At 49.6% G+C, this 21,467-nt stretch overlaps 1 protein-coding gene across 3 annotated transcripts in view; it reads right to left on the bottom strand.

Moving 5' to 3' along the window:
• Nucleotides 1-940: 940 nt before the first annotated feature.
• THEMIS2 (thymocyte selection associated family member 2) overlaps nucleotides 941-21,467 on the bottom strand; it is a 34,357-nt gene continuing 13,830 nt past the window's right edge. The window contains exons 2-6 of one of the 3 annotated variants that reach the window (XM_034753991.1): nucleotides 14,794-14,934; nucleotides 12,909-13,319; nucleotides 5,630-6,681; nucleotides 5,096-5,273; nucleotides 941-3,293 (exon numbers count right to left, since the gene is read on the bottom strand). In XM_034753991.1, coding sequence (XP_034609882.1) covers nucleotides 3,193-3,293; nucleotides 5,096-5,273; nucleotides 5,630-6,681; nucleotides 12,909-13,319; nucleotides 14,794-14,934 — 1,883 coding nt within the window. In that variant the 3' untranslated portion in view covers nucleotides 941-3,192. The remainder of the gene's footprint in view (nucleotides 3,294-5,095; nucleotides 5,274-5,629; nucleotides 6,682-12,908; nucleotides 13,320-14,793; nucleotides 14,935-21,467) is intronic. The other 2 variants (XM_034753993.1, XM_034753992.1) reach the window with 2 other exon arrangements.

The raw sequence follows: 21,467 nt of genomic DNA, 5'->3' as shown, positions 1-21,467 counted from the left end.
TATGTAAATGAGAGTAAGATTTTACTGCTCGTTTGGCACTGCAGAAGCTGTCCAGCTTTGGAAGCTGGAGCTGGATTATTCCTTGTTCACACATCAACAGAACTGGCTTTGCCCTCTAGTGTCTTCAGATTCTGCTGTGTTACGCTTGTGCAAGCCCACTGAATGCAATATTTTATTCAGGTTCTTGTTGCAGCAGAGCTGTAGCCAAGGGTATAAGTTTGAGGACAAGTGATGTACAGGTATGTACGGCAGCTTGGGGGGTATGGACTCTAGTGATGCACAAACCAGAAGCACTAACTTGATTTTCATGTCTACACTGCAATAAAAAACCCACAGTGCTGAGTCTCAGGCACACAGCTTGGACTGTTGAGCTAAAAATTTGGGCTTGGGCTGGAGCCTAGGCTCTGAGACCCTCTGCCCTATCACTAGCCCCAGATCCCAGTCTGCTTTCATAGATTTAAAAAAAAAAAAAATCTTTGGCTGGCAAACTGAGCAGACTTGCTGGAGAGTAGATAAGAATAAATGTGGAGTGCCACAAAACCATTGTTAAAGTCACATTACAGAGTATAACCCTCCCTTTGGCTGGATGAATAGCAAAAGGGCCTTGCTTTCAGTCAGATGGAGGGGTTAGGATTCAGTTCTCTTTAGATTCCTATTTCTACCTGTTTCTCAAAGCAGTCAGCAGGTGTCTTCCAGCCCTGTTTCACCAAGCCTGTCATGCCTGCATTGTGTCCAGATTTCAGGGGGAAGTGCTCTCCTGCACTGCATGATGCTACCGTTGAAGAACCTCAATTTTTACACCATTAAAATCAAACAAGCCATCCAATTATTTCTCTTCCCTCTCCCTTGATGCAGTTTGTGACATGCATTTTGTTGCATAGAGAATATTGATCCTGAGGCTTCAAGATATTTTTCCAAACTTTAAATAAAACTGCTGGGGTTGCATTGTGACACTTTTTATTGTTTGTTTGTTTTTTTGTTTGTTTGTTTTTTTGCCACCTTATAAATGAGAGCCAAAGACCAAGGGCGCAGCAGAGTCATCACAAGTATCACACTGGGCATGCCAAAGGAAGATAGGCCAACAGGCTTGTTCACAAGCACGAGATACCCTGTGAGCTGAAGGACAGGTGGAATGTTGGCAGCTGTGAGCAAAGATGTAGCCTCTGGTTGTCTAAAAATGGCTGAGACAAACCAGCAAGTCACTGAAAGTAACGGGGGATGGGGTTCACAACTGCAGCTTTTTACAGTGTCCTCAAAAGGAGAAATGAGTTCAGCTGGAGCTGTAGAATGTGTTTAATTCCAGCCCTCAAAGTGTTTCTCCATAGGACATTGTGCCTTGGTGTTTGAGTTGTGTCCTCAGAACCAGGGCAACCGGGGGGGAGGGATAGCTCAATGGTTTAAGCATTGGCCTGCTAAACTCAGGGTTGTGAGTTCAATCCTTGAGGGGGCCACTTTGGGATCTGGGGAAAAAATCTGTCTGGGGATCAGTCCTGCTTTGAGCAGGGGGTTGGACTAGATGACCTCATGAGGTCCCTTCCAACCCTGATACTCTACAATTATGTAAATGTGTGAGCAATTTGTATGGGTCCCAGCTGTAGCCAGCACTGCACTGTACAAAATATGCTAAACTAACCCAGTGCCCTGCATGCCAGTGCTGTACTGATTCTCACACAGGAGGAGATATTCTGAGGCTTACATTGCCAAACCTGGATGCCTAAAGTTAAGTTTCTAAATACATAGTGAGGAACCTAAACAAAGTAGCCTAATTTTCAGCAGGGCCATGTACCCACAAATCCCACTGACAGTAGTGAGAGCTGCTCAGCACCATTCCATAATGAAGCTTCTTCTATTGAGTCTAACTTTAGGCACACAGGGTAGAAAGCTTTGGCCTGCCTAGATGACCTACAATATTAAACCACACCCAAAACAGCATGCAGCAGCTGCAGAAAAGTGTTCTTTGTTATCCATGCAGTGAGGGTGAAAGATCACTCAAGCGCTGCCACACCAACTGGTAGATGACTGCCTATGGGCCTCCTCAGGGTGTGAGTGCACACAGGCGAGACTCCAGGGTCAGGGCCGTCCCTAGCTATTCTGGGGGACTGGCTGGGTCTGGGTCCCTGCACTTTCTGCCGCCGGTGAGTGCAGGCCCTGCCCTGCTGCAGTCCTCGGGCGGGAAGAGGTGGGGCAAGGGCTGAAGCAGCATGCAGCTGCGCAGGGCACCAGGAAATTTGGTGCCCCAAGTTTCCTGGTGCCCCACGCAGTTGCGTACGGGTAAGGACGGCCCTGCCAGGGGTGCTGCGTTTCCAGCCCCTTACTTATAGCTCTGAATTAAGGTGCTTCAGATCAAGTATAAATGCAGAAAGAGAGCTCTAGGACCAGCACCACATCCCAGAAGTTTACAATGGGGTATACAGGTTTATACAGGGGTAAGAACATGGCGCATCCCTTGGGTAACTACTAAAACTGTTCCCCAAGTATATTGTCTTGGGGTCACTTCTGAAATGTCCTAGAGCAGGTGCAGGAGAGCAGTGTGCCCTGACAGTCCCCCAGCTGGCATGCTGATGCAGGATCAGCTTTGCTCTGCTCAGCTCAAAAGTGTAGATCTCAGAGGTCAGAGGAGCTGAATCCACACAACTCAATTATTGAAGGGAGCCTCCCCTGAATACTGGGACTCTGTGCCTGCTAGGGGAATCATTGGAGAGACTTGGTTAACCCGCCTATTTGTCCTGGTGCACCAGTGTAAACCAGGGGTTCCAAACATAAGTGTTGGAACTGGGGGTGCTGGGGGTGCTGCTGCACCCCTAGACTTGAAGTGTTTTCCCTCATAAACAAGATTTACAGCTTGATTAAATGGCTCTCAGCACCCCCCACTATACAAATTGTTCCAGCAACCCTGGTTCCAAACTACACAGCTAAGGACAGCACTTAGCTTACCATAGGACCGATAACACCAGCCCTCTGCTTTAGTACATAGAGGACAGGTCTCTGAATGTGCAGGCTTGCTTGCAGCACAAGGGAGCAGTGACTGCTGGAACCCAGCTGTCTCTTCAGGCTGCACTGGTGAGGGCAGTTGGAAGCCACTTCATAGGACTCAGTGCTGCATTTAGCTTTTGCAAGTGCTCATCTCTGAGTTTAAGAACTGGGAGTGGCTTTGGCGTAGGCTGGCATCGTCATGTCCTGTATGCTGGAGTCCTAGTAGTGAAGAACAGCCTTCTGCATTTTATCAATTGTTTTTGTAAGGTCATCCTCAATTAGTTCATAGTCGTGGTCAGAGCCATCACTGACATTCGCATCTAAAAGGAAAAGGAAAGAGAATACCATGCAGGTGCTGTGACAGCGTTTGGGATGCCCTGGACGACTCCATGTGCTAAGATACTAGGGAGGTACAGGGTATAGAAACCTTTTAGAGAGGCAGATTCTTGGGCTCTCCTTCTCCTTCCCTGCCAGTGTTGAGAGGCAAGAGTAATACTTTTATCTGAATACAATACTAGCAAAGGTGACTAACAGCAAAAAGCCCAGGAGCTAAGAGCATAAAAAGCAATGGGCAATATAGTGTGTTTGCATGTTGCTAAGAATGCAGCATATGTTGTGCTCAATCAGACCAATGACCTAACCAGACTGGTATCTGGCTTCTGTCAGTGGCCGGTATCTGATGCTTTGAGGGGGATGCCAAACAAAACAGTTCAGTGAACCTAGAGCCAGTTTTGGGGTGCTGTTAGTGGGAGGGCACATCCTTTCCAGCCCCTGCAGAGATCAGTTCCCACCCTCAAGCATGAGATTTGTTTTTATGATCGTAGCCTACTTCTCTTTATCTGCATTGGCATAAGGTTTACCCCTTTCTGCATATGCTCCCTGAGTTAACAAAACAGCCTGATTTCTTCTTACATTATATTAACAAAACTTTAAAGAATATAAAAGTGGAAAAATCGAGCACTCAAAAGTTAAGAAGCATCAAAATTAAGGTTGCTTGCCTGGACAGCCTCAGTGAGGTGAGGGGTGGGTGGGTGGGTATTGTTCCTGTTTTACACATAGGGACCAGAGACACAGAGAGGTTAAGGCCAAAATTGTTATATGGTCCACTAATTTTGGGTGCCCAATTTGAGATGCCTAGGCCCTGCTTTCTTAGAGTACTGATATGCATTTTATAGTACTGTGTATGTTCAAGCACAGATCCCACTGACCCTAGAGCCGATCAAAAATTTCCTGCTGAAAATGGTGTTTTCTGAAAACCAACAATATCTTCCCATGAAACATTTATTTGTTGTCAATAAAAATGTTCTAAACAAAAATTGTAATCTAATTTCTGTTCAAATTGAAGTTTCATTTTAATGTTTGAAATAATTTTTTTTGAGACCAAGTTTTTTTCCCCCTTTCTCACTCTTTTGTTGTTGTTGTTGTTACTGAATGCAGTAGAATGAATAAGGTCTAGAATTTTTTTTTCTCTCTTTTCTTCTCTGTAAGTTGTCAAATCTTCTCCAACTTTAGAAAAGTTACCAAGGGACAAAAGGAGAAATGAAACTGTCATTCTGTTACTTGGAAGCTTTTCCAAAGTTGAAACACTACAGATTGGAAAAAAAGGAAAAAAGGACTGTGTGAGGAAAACCCTGGACCACATTCATTTTATTGCACTCAGTGGCAAAAAGGGGAGAGCTAACTTCTGACTATTCAAATTTTTTGGTAAAACAATTTAAACATTTGAACCCTTTGAAACAGGAAGAAATTCCAAATGGCCCAATGTTTTGCAAAGTGGTTTTTCCACTTCTTGGTCAAATCTAATCTCTATGCAGGCTGATAGGAGCCGGAAAGTTGATGCTGCAGAGGCAGGGGAAACCCCCTAATAACGAACTTCCCGGCCCCTGCAGTGGTCAAGCACTCCCAGACCCCCTCTCCAGCACTTGGAGTAATTGTTTCCCACTTGCCTTTTTAGAATTGTGTCCAACATTGCGTCCCAAGCAATGGGGGCACCATGTCACAGCCCAGTAGTTTTCCCTTAGCGTCATCAGATTAGTCCTAAAAATTTTGCCACAGTGAATCATGCTGTGCACTTCCTTTTCATCTTTAGTGCTACAGCAGCAAGTCTATTGGACAGTCTCACCTCTGACCTCTTCGAACGGTTTCTTAGGCTTGGAGGCCATCTGCGAGCCAATCTGATGTGGTGAGTACTCATTCGGGGAGCTCCGGACAATCGGGGGACTCCTCACATTCCTAGACTTGAGGGACAGCGGCCCAGACTCCTCAGGTGTGCACTTCGACTTGGACAAAGGGGGCAGTGGCTAATGGGAAGAGGAATAAGATGGATTTTAAAAATAAAAGGCTGTAGCTCAGTCTGTTGAAGATGCTGGTAGTAGGGTATGTGGACTACAAGCCATGGGATAGTTGCCAAGAAATCCAGTCCCAAATGGACACCAGAGAGCTGGGGTGCAGAATTTAGACTAGAATTTCTGCAGGGAAGTGGGGAGACCAGCAAGGACCCCAACCTCTGCAGGGGTCCCCTTCTTTCCCAGCTCCTCCTGTGCTCTGCTGCCCGGCTGAGTCCTTCTGAGATGCAGTAAAAGCGCTGCGCGTGCACACACATGCACGCACACACACACACACACACACACACACACACACACACGCGCGTTTGTACCTTTGGTTTCTCAGTTACCTCGTTGGCTCCAGATAGCTGGGTGCCTGCTTTGTCCCTGATGTCCCTTCTTTTGGGGGGCCGCGGTGGGGGAGCCTCATTGCTAGGCATCAGCTTTAGCAAATGATAATAAAAGGATTCTGTCAGCTCTTCGACTTTTGACCTGTCTGTCAGGGATGTCTGCGGTGGGACAGGCTCCTCTGTGAAGAACACGGCCATGTCCAGCCATTGGGGGGGGATCTGGAAGCTCACTGACGGCGCCTCGCATAAGCTGGTCACTAAGAAGGGCTCAGTGATTTGCGCTTCCAGCCGCAGAGCGGAGAAAGAGCCCAGGACGTCATTGGCAAGGGAAGAATCCTTGGTTGCCACCTTGACCTCGCAGGGCAGCTGAAGCTGCTCCACTATCTCGGGGAGGCTGTATCTCCTGCTGTCGCTGATCTCTTCCACAAAGCCGCCTTCCAGGTGCAGCGGCAGCATGAGCTGCTCGCTCTCCTCGTCCTCGCCGCTGCTCCTGCTGCACAGGAGGACATCGATGGACTTGTGCTCTGCCTGCCTGCAGACCTGGGTCTTGGCCAGGTGCAGCACCTCCAGCCGGTCCCCCATGCTGAGAGACGGCAGATCCTCCTCGGGACTCTCACAGTCTTTAGTCACCACCACCCGCAGGCACTTACCCTTCTCCAGACTCGCTGTCAGGTCAAAGACTGTGGGGAACTCCCGGGGGCGTCTCCGAAACTTGCCCTGGTAGGTGCTGGAGAGCAGGAAGTGCCGGGAGCCCCTCCTGCCCTTGCTGGACGAGGCGAGGATCCTCCAGGCACAGGACTTGCCATGGATTTGGATCTTCTGCCCCTTCTGCAGGCGGGGAATCCAGTCGTTCTCGAAGATAGGTGGGTACTCAGGACCCTCCAGGATCTCGGCCTGCATGGGGAAGGCCCCCTCCAGCCCCAGGACCTCGCTCAGCATCAGCGGCTTGATGAAGTGGATGTGTTGAGACTCCTCGGTGACATCCTCCACATCCACTTCCAGGGTGGAGGGGATTTTCACCACCTCCTTCCGCACTGCAGGGGCGAGACATGCAGCAGTGAGAGACAGCAGTCCCGACCCCAGCCAGTGTCACCCCATTGACCCTGGTGATGCCAGCTGAGAATCAGGCCCCAGATGCTTTTGCAGCCTACAATAACCAGGGGTTATCTCCCTGCCAGGGAGAGCCCGGGTCTGCACTGCTGCTCGCGCCCAGGCTGAGATGCTGGCAGGATGTACTGACCCTGGCTCCAATACTGGTTAAAAACTCAGCATGACAGCTGTCATCCTGAGACCCTGCGGAATGAATAGGGGACATCCAGAGCTGAAAGCATGAGCTGCTGTAGCATGAGCTAAAGTTTCTACTTGGGCTAGATCAGAATCCTATCCTCTGTGGATCAGCACGGAGAGGTCCTGTAACACACTGATCAGTGGGTACAGAAACACTGTGTAGAGTTGCTTGCCCCCACTGGTGGCAGAGTGCGTGTGTGGCTAACTACCTGGCCAATATGGACAGAGATAAATGTGTTAGGTCAGCTGTTCTCAAACTGTGGGTTGCGATCCCATTTTAATGGGCTTGCCAAGGCCAGCTTTACACTTGCTGAGGCCTGGGACTGAAGCCGAAGCCTGAGCCCCACTGTCCCGGGCTGAAGCCAAAAATCACACCTGGGTCACGTAGTAATTTTTGTTGTCCAAAGGAGGTCGTGGTGCATTGAAGTTTAAGGACTCCTGTGTTAGGTCACTGCTATTCTAGGCAGAGGCGTGTTTTATAACATAGTTCCAGTGTTGTTTGTGCCCAGCTCCAAGTGCTGTTAGATCCCCCAATTGGCTACAATCAAGTTTAAACCATAGTTTGAGAGGTGAATGGGGTCTATGGGGGCATGGCCAAGACATCCATCCGCTACAGAGATCTCCAGCTGCAGGATCAGTTCCTTGAGACTACCAGCAGCCTGTGCACCACGTGGGGGACTGGTCCAGCACGCAACCAGCCTAGGACTGGGGAAATACAAAGGCAGGGCTCTAGGGGGAAAGGTAATGGTACTCTTCCAAGCTCCAACCACAGAATAGGCCCCACCCATGTGAGTCACCAAAATGAGTCGCCGCTCACACAAGATTGTGCAGATGCTCAGGCGTGTGACCCCCTAAGCTTCGCTGGGCTCCTGGGGGCTGGTTCCTTGCTGAGGGAAAACCTCTCAGTGAAGCATGCAGGTCTGCAGCCTGACCCCATTCTCCCATGCAGCTGGACACTGACAGGCACAAGACTGGGCCCTCACCCCGCCCTGAGGGGACTGCAGTGTTGTCAGCGCAGGTGGATTTCAGCCGGGCTGGAGCCAGCTGCTAATGTCAGAAACTCTGTCCCTCTATGAATTTGAGCGCTCTGATTGGCTGCCTGCCCCACTTGCCTGCCTCCTGGGGCTGAGCAACCAATCACTCTGCTGTAGGAAGAGTTGTCTCCCCACCTTCAGAACCTGAAGCCATTCTCCACGGTCAGGTAGCAAGAGAAAGAGCCCAGCAGCTCAGGCTGGCTCCTATGAACCCTGGGGACAGGTGGCACACTTCTGATCCCCCCTGGGAGGGGGAAAGGGGACCCCAGAAGCCCCCCTAGCCTGGGAGAGGGGTTGGAGAACCCCAGGAAGAGCAGAGGTGAAGCTGTGGAACAGAACTGAGAGATTAGGGGCTTGGTGAGTGAAGTGACGTGGGGCTGAACTGATAGGAGGTCGGTCCTCGGGGGCAAGCTTGATTTGGACACTGAGGGGTAATATTAATTGCTGGACAGGTGATGGGCAAAACTGGGGGTGAGAGCTCCTGCAGCAGGGGCCAAGATCCCCCAACCCAATGAATCTGGGAGTTTGGGAAGCCCCACTTGTCACCCCACACACGCTGGGCAGCCCCACTTGTCACCCCACACTCTGGGCAGCCCTGCTTGTCACCCCACACATGCTGGGCAGCCCCGCTTGTCACCCCACATACTGGGCAGCCCCACTTGTCACCCCACACACTGGGCCCCACTTGTCACCCACACATTTGGCTGGGCAGGGGGAATTTGGCACCCAGAAGACATACCAAAACACATAATCTTTTTTTAAAATCTCATGAATTTTGGGTGTGAGTCATGATTTTTGATCACTTGAGGTTGGCACTATTGAAACTACCCCATGCCTCTAAGAGAGGCTGGAGGAGCAGATAGCCTAGAGCAGTGCCATTTTAGCAAATGTGTGCGTGCCAGATGTTTCCAAGCCCTGTCCATAGCTGAACGTTACACCTCCCATGACTTGTGGTGAGTGCACCTGGGCCATGAATAAGATGGGGGCTCATAGGTCTAATAGGAATCCCTAATTCCTATTGTGCTAGCCAGTGTTGTAAGGAGTGAGACTGTTATGGCTGCTCAGCTCAGGGCCCAGGAGCAGCTGGTGGCAGCCAAGCACGGTACCGGCACCGCTCAGACGTGTTCTGTGCTCCACAATCCGAGCTTTCAGCTTTAAGAAAAGTCTGTAGCTGTTATGTTTGTGAAGACAAGCTCAGAAACATGAACCAACTGTAACTAATGCAGAGCTGAGTCTGCAGAGAGCCTGAGAAAACAGTTTGGAGAGGTGTGAAAAACCCCACTCAGATCAGTGAGAGATTACCACAGGCATCTATCGATGATCATTTAAGATGTGGAACTCATTGTCCCAAGAAGTTGCTGAGGTGAAGAATTTAACAAGATTCAAAAAGGGGTTGGATAGTTATAGACCTCTCTGGCTTTAAGATTAAGCTTGATAAGTTTATGGAGGGGATGGTTTGGTGGGATAACGTGATTATTCAATAAGTTAATAACGTGCCATCGCTGGTAATTAGTAACAATGGTCAATGATGGGATATTAAAAGTTACTACAGAGAACTTTTTCCGGAGGGTCTGGCTGGAGAATCTTGCCCGCATGCTCGGGGTTCAGCTGATCGCCATATTTGGGGTTGGGAAGGAATTTTCCTCCAGGGTAGATTGGCAGAGGCCCTGGAGGTTTTTCGCCTTCCTCCGCAGCATGGGGCAGGAGTTGCTTGCTGGAGGATTCTCTGCGACTTGAAGTCTTTAAATCATGATTTGGGGACTTCAACAGCTGAGTCAAGGGAGAAAATTATTCCAGGAGTGGCTGGGTCAGCTTTTGTGGCCTGCATCATGCAGGAGGTCAGACTAGATGATCATAATGGTCCCTTCTGACCTTAAAGTCTATGAGTCTATATGGAGACCAAGAATATCCAGTTATTTCAATACTAAAAAAAGTGTTGGAATATTAGAACAGGCTAGGGATACACAGAACTGGGATGTTAAACCTTGTGCTTCAGGATTTAAGCAATCTCTAACTATTAGAGACCATGTGAGACCTGGGAGAGAAGGCACAGATTATATCACTTTGGCTACTGTGGGATTCTTATGCCTTTCTTGGAAGCATCTGGTGCTGGCCACCCTTGGAGGTGAGATTATTGTATGTTTGGTCTGATGTTGGGTTCCTCAGTTGGGAGGAAAATTTTTATCAGAAAAATGTGAATGATAATTGGAAATTGTTTTCTACATGCCCACTTTTCTACATGCCCAAAAAGCCAAAATCCCACAACTAAGGAAGAAGGCCATATTGGTTAAAAAAACAACCTGGTTTAAAGGGGAAGTGAAGGCAGTTATACAAAATAATAATAATAATAATATACAAAAAATGGAAGAAAGGGGAAGTTGATAGTAATGAATATAAATCAGAAGCTAGGAATTGTATAAAATGGAGAAGGGAAGCAAAGTGACACAAGGCGAAACCTATGGCCAGCAGAGTTAGGGACAATAAGAATGAGATTTTTTTAAAGTACCCCTCTACCCCGATATAACGTGACCCGATATAACATGAATTCGGATATAACACAGTAAAGCAGCGCTCCAGGGAGGTGGGGCTGCGCACTCCGGCAGATCAAAGCAAGTTCGATATAACGCGGTTTCACCTCTAACGCGGTAAGATTTTTTGGCTCCAGCGGACAGTGTTATATCGGGGTAGAGGTGTATATTAGGAACAAAAAGAATGCAAACAATGGTATTGGTTCATTACTAGATGGTGATGATAGAATTATCAATAATATTGCAGCAAAAGCAGAAGTAATCAATAAATATTTCTGTTCTGTATTTGGGGGAAAATAGATGATGCAGACATATCATATGATGATAATGCTAACACTCTTTCCATTCCACTAATATCTCAGGAAGGTGGTAAATAGCTGTGACTAAAGTCAGACATTTTGAAAGCAGCAGGTCTGGATAACTTGCATCCAAGAATTTTAAACGAGCTGACTGAGGAGCTTGCTGGACGATTATTGTTGATTTTCAGTAAGTCTCGGCGCACTGGGAAAGTTTCTGAAGCCTGGAAGGAAGCTGATGTTGTGCCAATATTTAAAAAGGGAAAAGGGGATGAGCTCGGTACTTATAGGCCTGTCTGGCTGATCTTAATCCTGGGCAAGATAATGGAACAGCTGATATGGAACTTGATTCATAAAGAATTAAAGAAGGGTAATATAATTAATGCCTATCAACATGGTTTATGGAAAGTAGATCCTATCAAGCTAACTTGATATACCATATTATTTTGATGAGATTACACGTACTGATGAAATATACTTAGACTTCTGTAAGGCATTTGACTTGGTGCCATACAATATTTTGATTAAAAAGCTAGAAAGATATAAAATTAACACGGAGTGCATTAAATGGACTAAAAGCTGGCTAACTGATAAGTCTCAAAATGTAATTGTAAACAGGGAATTGTCATCAAACGGTATATTTCTAGTGTGGTCCCAGGGAGGCTGGTTCTTGGCCCTACTCTATTTAACATTTTTATCAATGACCTGGAAGAAAACCACTGACAAAGTGTGCAAATGACACAAAAATTGGGGGAGTGGTAAATAATGAAGAGAACAGGTCACTGACACATAGTGATCTGGATCACTTGGTAAGCTGGGGGCAAGCAAACAATGTATGTTTTAATATGGCTAAATATAAATGTATACATCCAGGAACAAAGAATGTAGGCCACACAAACAAGCAAAGAAAGGTGTAACACAACAATGGCTAGAAGTTGAAGCCTGACAAGTTCAGAGTGGAGTGGAAATAAGGTGTAAATTTTTACCAGTGACAGCAATTTGCCATTGGAACAGTGGATTCTCCATCACTGACAATTTTAAAATCAGGATTGGATTTTTTTAAAAAGTTCTGCTCTAAGGATTATTTGGGGGCAGGTTTCTGGCTTGTGTTATACAGGAGGTCAGATTAGATGATCACATGCCCCCCTCTGGCCTTGGAATGTGGGACTCTATGAATCCAGGCTGGCAGTTCCTAGGTTCCCATGTAAATATCAGCATTGTTACCATCCCATTGCTCATGTGAAAGAGGAGAGTGTGGGGTGGGGCAGGTTTGTACAATTCACTGGGACTGCTCGGTTTGATGTCTTACATGGGTGGCGCTTGGGAGATGCCATGACTTATCCCGCCCCCCAGGCAAGAAGGAGCTGAGCCCAAGGAGCCCCATCAAGGTGAGCCAGGGCCAAGGAGCCCAGGGGAACCCAGGGGCAACACCATCATATTCTGAAGATCTGCACAATTTACTGTGAGCAGCAGCATCCCATTTTGGTTACTCACATCGGTGCTTGGGAAAGTATTGCCAGCTTTGTTATCCAGTCTGGCCCACTAGCTTAAATTGTCTGATGTGGATTATTTGGGCTCTTAATAGCTTCAGTTAAATAAATGCCTCAGTTCATTGAAAGGAAAGTTCTTCCCCAACAAAGTCACACAGAGACAGCAACACACACATTGAGATGGGCACACACTAGGGGGACCACCTTCGTTGAATAGAAATAAGGAAAAACCACAACTTTAAGGGACATTAATGGACATTTTAGGGAAACACTATTTCCCTTCGCATCGCATGGATTGTTCTCTCAAGTGTACAATTCAATTATCGTAAGCTTCAATTTAAAGTTTAAAACGTACTAATGATCTGTTTTAGTCCATTTCAGTACATTTTACAATAAGGGCTGAGTGGTTGCCTTAAGGGATAAATCAATGAAATAAGGGGCTGCCCCTTAAAAGAAGGGATGGGTGATCACCCTAGCACACACAGAGACTCCAGGACACACCTCCCCCATAAACTGACCCAGAGGCACGGAGCCATACACACACCACTCCATCCAGCTCTCTCTCTCTCTCTCTCTCTCACACACACACACACACCCCTAGCAGCCCCGGCTGCACCCGTACTCACTGTGCATTATCGCCTGCACTTCGTACACGGGGCAGAGGAGCAGTGAGTGCCTGCCGAGTGCAGAGCATTTCAGGTGCTGGCCCCTCAGGGCTTCCGACTGCAGCACCTGGCTCAGCGTGTAGCTCTGCTGCCTGCTGCACTCAGAGAACTGACCCTGGAGGGAGAAGGGGAGGCAGAGCAGATGCTGCCCGTCCTGCCCCGTGGTTGTGCAGTTGGCAAACTCCTGGCCCTCATGCCTGGCCACCGAAAGCAGGGAAATGGGCTGGCCCTTGGGAATGACCTGCCCGTCCACGGTCAAGTCAACTGCTGAGATGAAGGAAAAGGGCATGTCCTGGAGCCCTGCTGGCCTGGTCCTGGCAAGCTTCTTCAGGCTTGTGTATGACAGCTTGTCTCGGCTGGGCTGGAAATGCCCTGCAGGAGGGCCAGAGGAAGCTCACCGTTAGTGGGGCAGGTAGAGTTGCCGTGTCTGGGATGATCCTGAGCCCATCACACTGCACAGTTGGCCGTGTGCACTGGAACCCAGGCAGGCCTTCCAGGACAGCTACCTCAACAAAGGGACAGTCCTGGGAAAACCTGGCCAGGCAACCCTGAACCAGGGACCCCAGGAATGAGGAGCCTCAATGGAGCCTCATCTGTACACAAGCCTGAGCCATGGACAGATCCCAGCAGCACCTGCATGAGGGGCTGCCCCACCCCACCACCCACCCCACAACAGCAGCGGGGCTGGGGATTAGCCACGCCCACCTCAGCAAATGCGGCCAGAGTGGGGGTGTGGCCTGGAGGTGACGGGCATGTGTATATGTGGCTGGGTGTGTGTGTGTGTGTGTCCTGTGCAGGGCCACTGGGTGAGGTGGGGTGTGTGGCCTGCATGTGGTGGCCAGGGTGTGTGTGGCTGGGGCATGTGTGTGGGGCTAGGGTTGCCAGATATCCGGTTTTCGACTGGAACATCCGGTCGAAAAGGGAACCTGGAGGCTGCTGACCGGGCTATTGAAAGTCCAGTCAACAGCGCAGCGGGGCTGAGGCAGGCTTCCTACCCGGCTCTGTGTGGCTCCTGGAAGCAGCCGCCATGTCTCTGTGGCCAGGGAGGCTCCGTGCACTGCCCCCACCCCGAGCACCGGCATCTATGCCCCAGGGTCCCTTTCGACCGGACACCTGGCAACCCTAGACAAGCATGTTCAGTTTTCTGCAATCAGAACGTTGGCAACCCTAGCAGGGCCTGTTTGTGGTGGGCAGGCTGAGTTTGGTTATACGTGGCTGGGGAGTGTGTGGGGGGGGGGCGAAGCCTATATGTCATGGCAGGGTACGTGTCTGGCCTATATATATTGGTGGTGTGGGGATGGTGAGACTGTGTGTGTGTGTGTTTATGTCTGGGATGAGGATGGCTGGTAGGTAATGGCGGGGGTGGGGGTCTGTGTGTCTGTATGTGTATGTTTGTGTATGGCTGGGGTGCGAATGGCCTGTAGGTAGTGGTGTGTGTGTGTGCACGTGTGTGTGTGTACATTTGTGTTTGTTTGTGTGTGTGTACGGATGGCTGGAGGTAGTGTTGGGGATGTTTATGTGTGAGGGAGCTGATGGATGAAGCCTGGAGGCAGTGTGTTGGGGGAGAGGGGAGGGCTGGTGTGTGTGTGTGTGTGTGTGTGTGTGTATGGCTGGGGTGCGGATGGCCTGGAGGTAGTGGGGGTTGTGTGTATGTGTGTTTGTGTGTCGGGGGGAGCTGGGAGTGTGGATAGCCTGGAGGCAGTGATGTGTGTGTGTGTATTTGTGTGTGTGCGGATGGCCTGGAGGTAGTGGTGGGGGTGTGTATATGAGGGGGTGGTGGATGGGTGTGTGAGGGGGAGGATGGGGTGTGTTTGTGTGTGGTGGGGCGTGGGGTGTCCCAGTTTACCTTTGAAGTTCAGAGGCAGCTCTGTTGCTAGCCCGGTCTCTGGATCCTCGCAGGTGACCTTCTGCAGGCGAAGGCCAATAATTTTCATCAGGTCCCCTGTTGATAAGCAGCACTCTCTGCCACTCATCTCGTACACAGACCCTGCAGGGGAACATGGGGGCGGTTTATGGGCGTTTCTGCGGTTGCAGTGAATCAGCCATCACTGACAGCGCTGCAGTCACTCAGCCCGTCTCCGGGGTGGAACCTCACTGTCCCCCAGCAAGGCCCTCGCTCCCCAGGAAGCACCACACCTTGGAGAAGGAAGGATGGAAGGATGGCCCACTCCTGCTCTGCCACAGGCAGCCTGTGAGACCCTGGGCAAGGCAGTGCGGCCCAGAGCCTCCAAAGTGCTTAGGTGCCTAACTCCCATTGATTTCAGTGGGAATCAGGTGCCTAGTTACCTCTGGGGTTCTGGACCTTAGTCTCTCTGGGCCTCAGCTCCCCATCAGTACAGTGGGTTAAGAGCTCTGTTGCACCCCCGGAAGGACAAACAATAAAGACTGTGATGTTCCCAGGTATGACAGTGCAGGGCCCGCATCAGTTCCCACCCTAGACAGCCAGAGCCTGTTGGCTAATGAGCTATTACTGGTGGAGGACAGCCACCAGGCCGATCAGGAGGGGAGCGGCTGCACAGGCCTGTGCAGTCCAGGCCAGGGAGCATGCTCCTTGGTGGGGCAGGGGACCCCTCCAGCCAGCAGCAGGACTGAGGAGGGCTGGGAAGGAGGTGTGTGCAGAGCAAGAGTCAGAAGGTCTCCCTGTGGGCAGTGACTGTGCTCCCGTGAGCCTTTCCCCTCCGGAAAGAGGGACGTCCACATTAACGGGCGACACTGGGGCCGTGGCTGTGAGCACGGTAGCTGAGGGCCGAGGCGGCACTTTCTGAGCCAGAGAAACGGCGAGCAGGGAGAACGCCTTCCAGAGACTGCCCCACCCAAGGGCGGGGTCACTGTAGACAGCAAGGCCATGGGAGCACCATGGCTTCTCTTGCTCAGGGCTTGAGGGACTCCACTGCAAACGATGCCGGCTCCCGGGACCTGGGTACCAACCTGACCTGGCCTAGACACCAGCAACTGTAACAAAAGTCTTGTCCTGAGGGGGGAGATAGCTGACATAGAACCCCCAGGCTTCCAGGATGGAGCCACCTGTGGGGGTCAGCGGTCATGCCTGCTGGAGGCAGGGGTGGGGGTCCAGTCACACCTGCTTGAGGCAGGTGTGGGGGGAAGCAGTCGCACCTGCTGGAGGCGGGGGTGGGGGGCCAGTCGTGCCTGCTGGAGGCAGGTGTGGGGGGAAGCAGTCGCACCTGCTGGAGGCGGGGAGGCAGCCATTGTACCTGCTGGAGGTGGGGGAGAGGAAGGGGCGAAAGTAGCTGAATTGTGGAGGCTCCTGGGGGGCACCTCTTGTTACCCTGCAAGGTGAAGGCAGGGCTGGCACAGCCCGGAGGAGAGTGCTGGAGTGGCCAACAGGCTGGTGGTGTGACGGGGCTAGTACCCAGCCACCACGGCAAGGCTCTTGCTAGAGGCTGACTTGCAGTCCTGGGTACCTCGAGAATTGTCACATTCTGGCCTCCCCCAGAGCTGCAGGCTGCCTGGCCAGGTGTCCCCTTATATGTGCAGTGAACTGAAGCACACGGCCTAATGGCTATTTTAAAGCTTATGGGAAGCTGCTGACTAATTTTTCTCACACTGATTCATTTCCCGTCCTCATTCAGTGCCACAGAGATTAGCCACCCCCCACTCAGAGCCAAGAGTTCTGCTTTTGCTGAGCCCTGCGTGGGAGTGATCCAGCAGAAAGGGTCTCAGCATGAGGGCTGGTAACAGACTGTCAGGGCACCTCCTCCATCCCCTGGGACAATGCTCCCCGCGCTGGCTCGAGCCAGGCCCCGAGTCCGTCCCAATGGCACGGGGACAGGAGAGCAGTGTCTCCTGGTCCTGAGCAGCTTGTGGGGCAGCTTCCAGCTGAGGCTGGAACTGGTTCCTCATTCCTCGTGCCTTATTCGGAGGCCAAAATGTTGTAAAAGTTCATCAGTGTAAGATTACATAAATGTCACCAAACATGTGATTGGATTGTATAACTGGTTACGTTAGTAATTAATGCGTTATTAATTACTTACTGTCCAAATAAGGAATTGGCCCTTGATTGACTGAGTGACAAAATAACTCTGGGTCAACCCAGTGCCATGGCCCTGTGAACATCAGAAGGAGCTGGACATGTCATTTGCCTTTGGCCTGTGTCACGAGCACCTCACCTCCGAAAACATACCTACCTGTATGGGCAGTGGGTATCGTAGGCAGGGGAAGGCTGTGCCACCCCAAACAGCCTGGCATGGCCCCGCCCACCCTCCACCCCCAGCTTCTCTCCTGCTGCCATTCCCTTCTGTGGCTGAGAGGCTGGAGCAGGCAGGCTGGTGCCGCAGTGTGCACAAGACCCCCCGGCTGAGGCCACCCACGCCACCCATCCTCCCGGCGCTGAGGCCAGGTGTGGGGAGGCAGCCGTGTGTGGGGTGTGTGCTCCGGGCTCCAGTGCGGGAGGAGGGGCAGAGGAAGCTGGGCCTCGGGCAGAGGGGGAGGGGCCAGGAGCTAGCCTCCCCCAAGGGCACGTTCACCTGCTGCCCATGCCTACACGCGCACACAGTTATAGTGAGCAAATTATCCTTTAGTAAGGAACTGGGGGTTCAACCCCCATAAGTGACAAAATTATCCGTTAAAACTACTTTTCATCATATAATTGGGTTTGCCACTAACCAATTTTTTCACAAGAAGTGTCTGTTTTCTGCAGAAAAATTCAACTTCTTGTCCAAATATCTAACCCCTGAAAACTGAGACATTCATCTCCCAGTGTGATGCTGTGACAAAAAGGATTAATGTGATCCTTGGATGCATAAACAATGGCAACATGAGTAGGAGCAGAGTTGTGATTTTACCTCTGTATACTGCATTTGTGAACCCAATTCTGGAATGCTGCACACAGTTCTGGGGTCCACATTTCTAAAAGGATGCAGAAAAATTGGAGAAGGTGCAGACAAGAGCCACAAAAATGATTCAAGGTAGGGTGACCAGGCATCCCAGATTTAAGGAGACAGTCCCATAGTTAAACCCTCCTGCAGCTGTCCCAACTTTTTCTTAAAAACAGTCAAATTGTCCCGTATTTTCTGTCTCCCCCCACTCAGTACTGGCAGGTCCTGCTGCTGGCTGGATCCCTGCTCACCAGCCGCCCGCTCACGAGTGGGGGGTGGGGGTCCAGTGGTTGACAATGGGGTGGGTGAGCAAGGCTGTTGGCAGGGTGAAGATGCAGTGCGTGGGGCTGGCCACTCTTTGTGTGGCTGGGCTCACAGACACAACACTCAGCAGGATGCATATTTTTAAAGTTGTTACATAATTAAACACAAGGTGATAAATGTAGCCATCTTCCTCAGTTCTTAATTTATCAAAGAAGAAAATGGGGGGGAGGGATAGCTCAGTGGTTTGAGCATTGGCCTGCTAAACCCAGGGTTGTGAGTTCAATCCTTAAGGGGGCCATTTAGGGATCTGGGGTAAAAATCTGTCTGGGGATTGGTCCTGCTTTGAGCAGGGGGTTGGACTCGATGACCTCCTGAGGTCCCTTCCACCCCTGATATTCTATGATTCTATGAAAATCAGTACTCAGTACAGCTAGCAAAGGCAAGGGGCTGGACTTGATGACTTTTCAGGGTCCCTTCCAGTTCTATTAGATAGGTAAAACAGGGTTCCCATTGATTTCTTAATTTGTAACTGTCCATACAATTTCTCTGCAACAGTTTGGGACAAATTGTTGGAATACTGGGTTTGAGTTATTTGTATGATTACTTAGAATGAAAATGCAAAATAGAAATGTGGGTATGATATTTGGCAGAGTTTTGCTCAGTATTAAACTCCAGCTCTGGGAATAGCAGAACCTTATCTTTCCATGACAGGATAATAGTCACATGTGACTTGAGGTGACCTGAGAACTATTTTGTAATTTACAGTCAATCAAAACATAGTTCCTTATTTAAGTGCTATTTGTTACCTTCCTCCATGGACCCTCTGACTCCTCTCAACTTGCTTCCTCCACGGTCCTTGTGACACCCCGCCCCGCAGCTCTCTTCCTTCACAGATCTTGTGAAATGCCCCCAACTTACTTCCCTTGGGACCCTGCCATGGACCCTGGGTACCTGCTACTGTCCCCTTACTCTATGGACCCTGTGACCCACCACACACACACACACCCTTTCTCCACTGACTCTGGGACACCTCCCCATAGTACTGTTAACTTCTATGATTTTTATATATTAAATGTTCATGATTCTTTTACATGCTAACCAAAATCCTTTTTATGTTGTGTATCTATATATATTTTAGTTTCCTGTATCTATGAAGCTGAAAGTTCTGTCCTGAACCTGTAGTTAGCAAGTAAGCAATTCTCAGGAATTTATGTAATTGGGCTCCATCTAATTATTCCCTGCACCTCTAAGACTATGAGACTCCAGATGTCCAGGAAAAAGATCTCTCAAAACTAATGAAGGTCCCTGCAAAAGTGTCTTATAATGAACAAAGACTGGGTAATTGATAAGGAGGCACATATAATTCAGTTATGCTCTGATTGATAAGAGGTATTTGTTGTTGCATATGTTTTCTGTGATATGTGAAATAATGACAAATCGAAAGATGTTTTAACTCGTAAGGAAGTGCTTGTTGCAACAGTGTCCTTAATAATAACTGAGTTAGGAATCCCTTCAGCGTATCTGGCATACAAGATGCCATACAACCTAAGATGCCATACAAGAAATTCCATATGTAATTAGGTAAAATGAGAATTTGAAAACAACACACAGTGAAATTAACTGTAGGGAAATAATTTTTCCCTCCAAAAGGGAATGGCTTTGTCTCACATCCTAAAAAGGACAGAGGTATGGGGAGTTAGATGAGGATGAACATCTAGCCAGCACCCCACCAGTGGGAGGAAAGGGGCCAGCTCTTCACCTTACACACAGAGAGGTAAGAGAGCTTTTCTTTCTCTATATGCTGTGTTAATTGTTGATTAAATAATTCCATTTGAGCCTGTTGTTTTGACAATCTTGCATTGTTATTAAATTCAGACACACAACAGCACCTTCCCCAATGGACCCAGCAATCCACCCAACTTCATGAACCCCGTGACACTTCCCCCACCCCCTGTGACCTCCTCCCCCCACAATCCCCTTCCCCCACAGACCCTGTGACACTCCCCCACAACTCCCTTCCAGGGGACTCCTCCAACACCTTTCTCCCCCAGACTCTGCCTCCCCCATGGACCCTAGGCAACCCACAATACTCCCTTCCACCATGGATGCTGCAACCCGCCACAGCCTCCCCCTCCTGGACCCTGCAACAGCCTCCCCCCACACCTGCGCTCTGCCTGGAAGGCCCACACTGTGTCTGGTATCAGGTCTTTACCGCTCCTCCTTTTCTGAAATCTCCAGATGGTGACTCCTGGCTTCTGCCTACCCCATCACACCCTTTGTTCCCATCCAGGTTTCAGGGGCTGTGTAAAATCTGCAGGCCCCTGACTGGATCTCGGTGAGGAGCAGCATTAAGCACACTAGCCAGCAAGGCTGGCCTTAGGAAAAATGACGCCCTAGATGAACTTGTATTTTGGTAGCCCGCCATCACCCCTGGGCCCCCCGAGCTCCCTGGGCTTCCCCCCACACACACACACCTCCGGGCACCATAGCCTTTCCACAGTGCTTAATTTGTATTGAAAGAGATGCCAGAACTCAGCCCTGGCACAAATTAAGCACTGGCAGGGTGGCCTGATACCGACGGGTGCTGGCTGGGCACCTAGCTCTGAAGGCAACACCACCACCAACAGCAGACAGAAGTAATGGTTAAGCATTGGTTAAGTAAGCATTGCACCCTTACTTCTGCACTGCTGCTGTGGCTTGTGGTTAAACAGTTTAGCAAGGTTATGCACATTGTACATGTTGTACAACAATAATACAATACAGCAATAATATAACAGTACAACGATAATACAGTAGTACAGCAATAATACAGTTGTTTTTACACAGTAACCACGTTGAAATTAAATGACAGTTTATCCTGGCCAGTTCATCCTGGAGACTTTGTGCTGCTCCAGAATGGGGTAAAGCAGCCAAAGTGCCCTGGGAATCTGGCCTGAAAAGCTAATCAGAAAAACAAGTGTGGAGGTTCCTTTAATTGTAAGAGTTAATACTAACAACCCTCTTCGGAAGGGACCATCACAAAGCTCACAACTGTTTGCCCCAAGAGCAAGGGGCATTTCTCTGATCTTGCTGTCTCTAATATAAACATCTTGCAATAGGTATATATTTATTTAAACAAAAACACCCTACCAAACCAAGACACTCCCCTGCACAGGTCTCCCTTTGGGGAAAGGCTGAGAGAACAAAAACACACGACACATGTGCAGTCATGTGGCTTAATGCACTCCTGCAAAGTGCTCAGATACTATGGTGATGAGTGTGGTATAAATACCTATACAGCACAGAAGGGAAATCAAACCTTCAGTCTCTAATGATCAGTCTCTGATTAGAAGGGATTAGGATGAGGCCTTAATTGGGCAGATTATTCCCACATCTGCCTGCTCTGGTGTTTCTCACACCTTCAAGTTTGCGGATGACACTA

Source organism: Trachemys scripta, chromosome 20 (assembly GCF_013100865.1).
Source record: "Trachemys scripta elegans isolate TJP31775 chromosome 20, CAS_Tse_1.0, whole genome shotgun sequence".
In the NCBI taxonomy this organism is placed as follows: domain Eukaryota; kingdom Metazoa; phylum Chordata; order Testudines; family Emydidae; genus Trachemys; species Trachemys scripta.
Note: the sequence above shows the minus strand (reverse complement) of the source record. Positions and strands in the feature narration are given on the sequence as shown.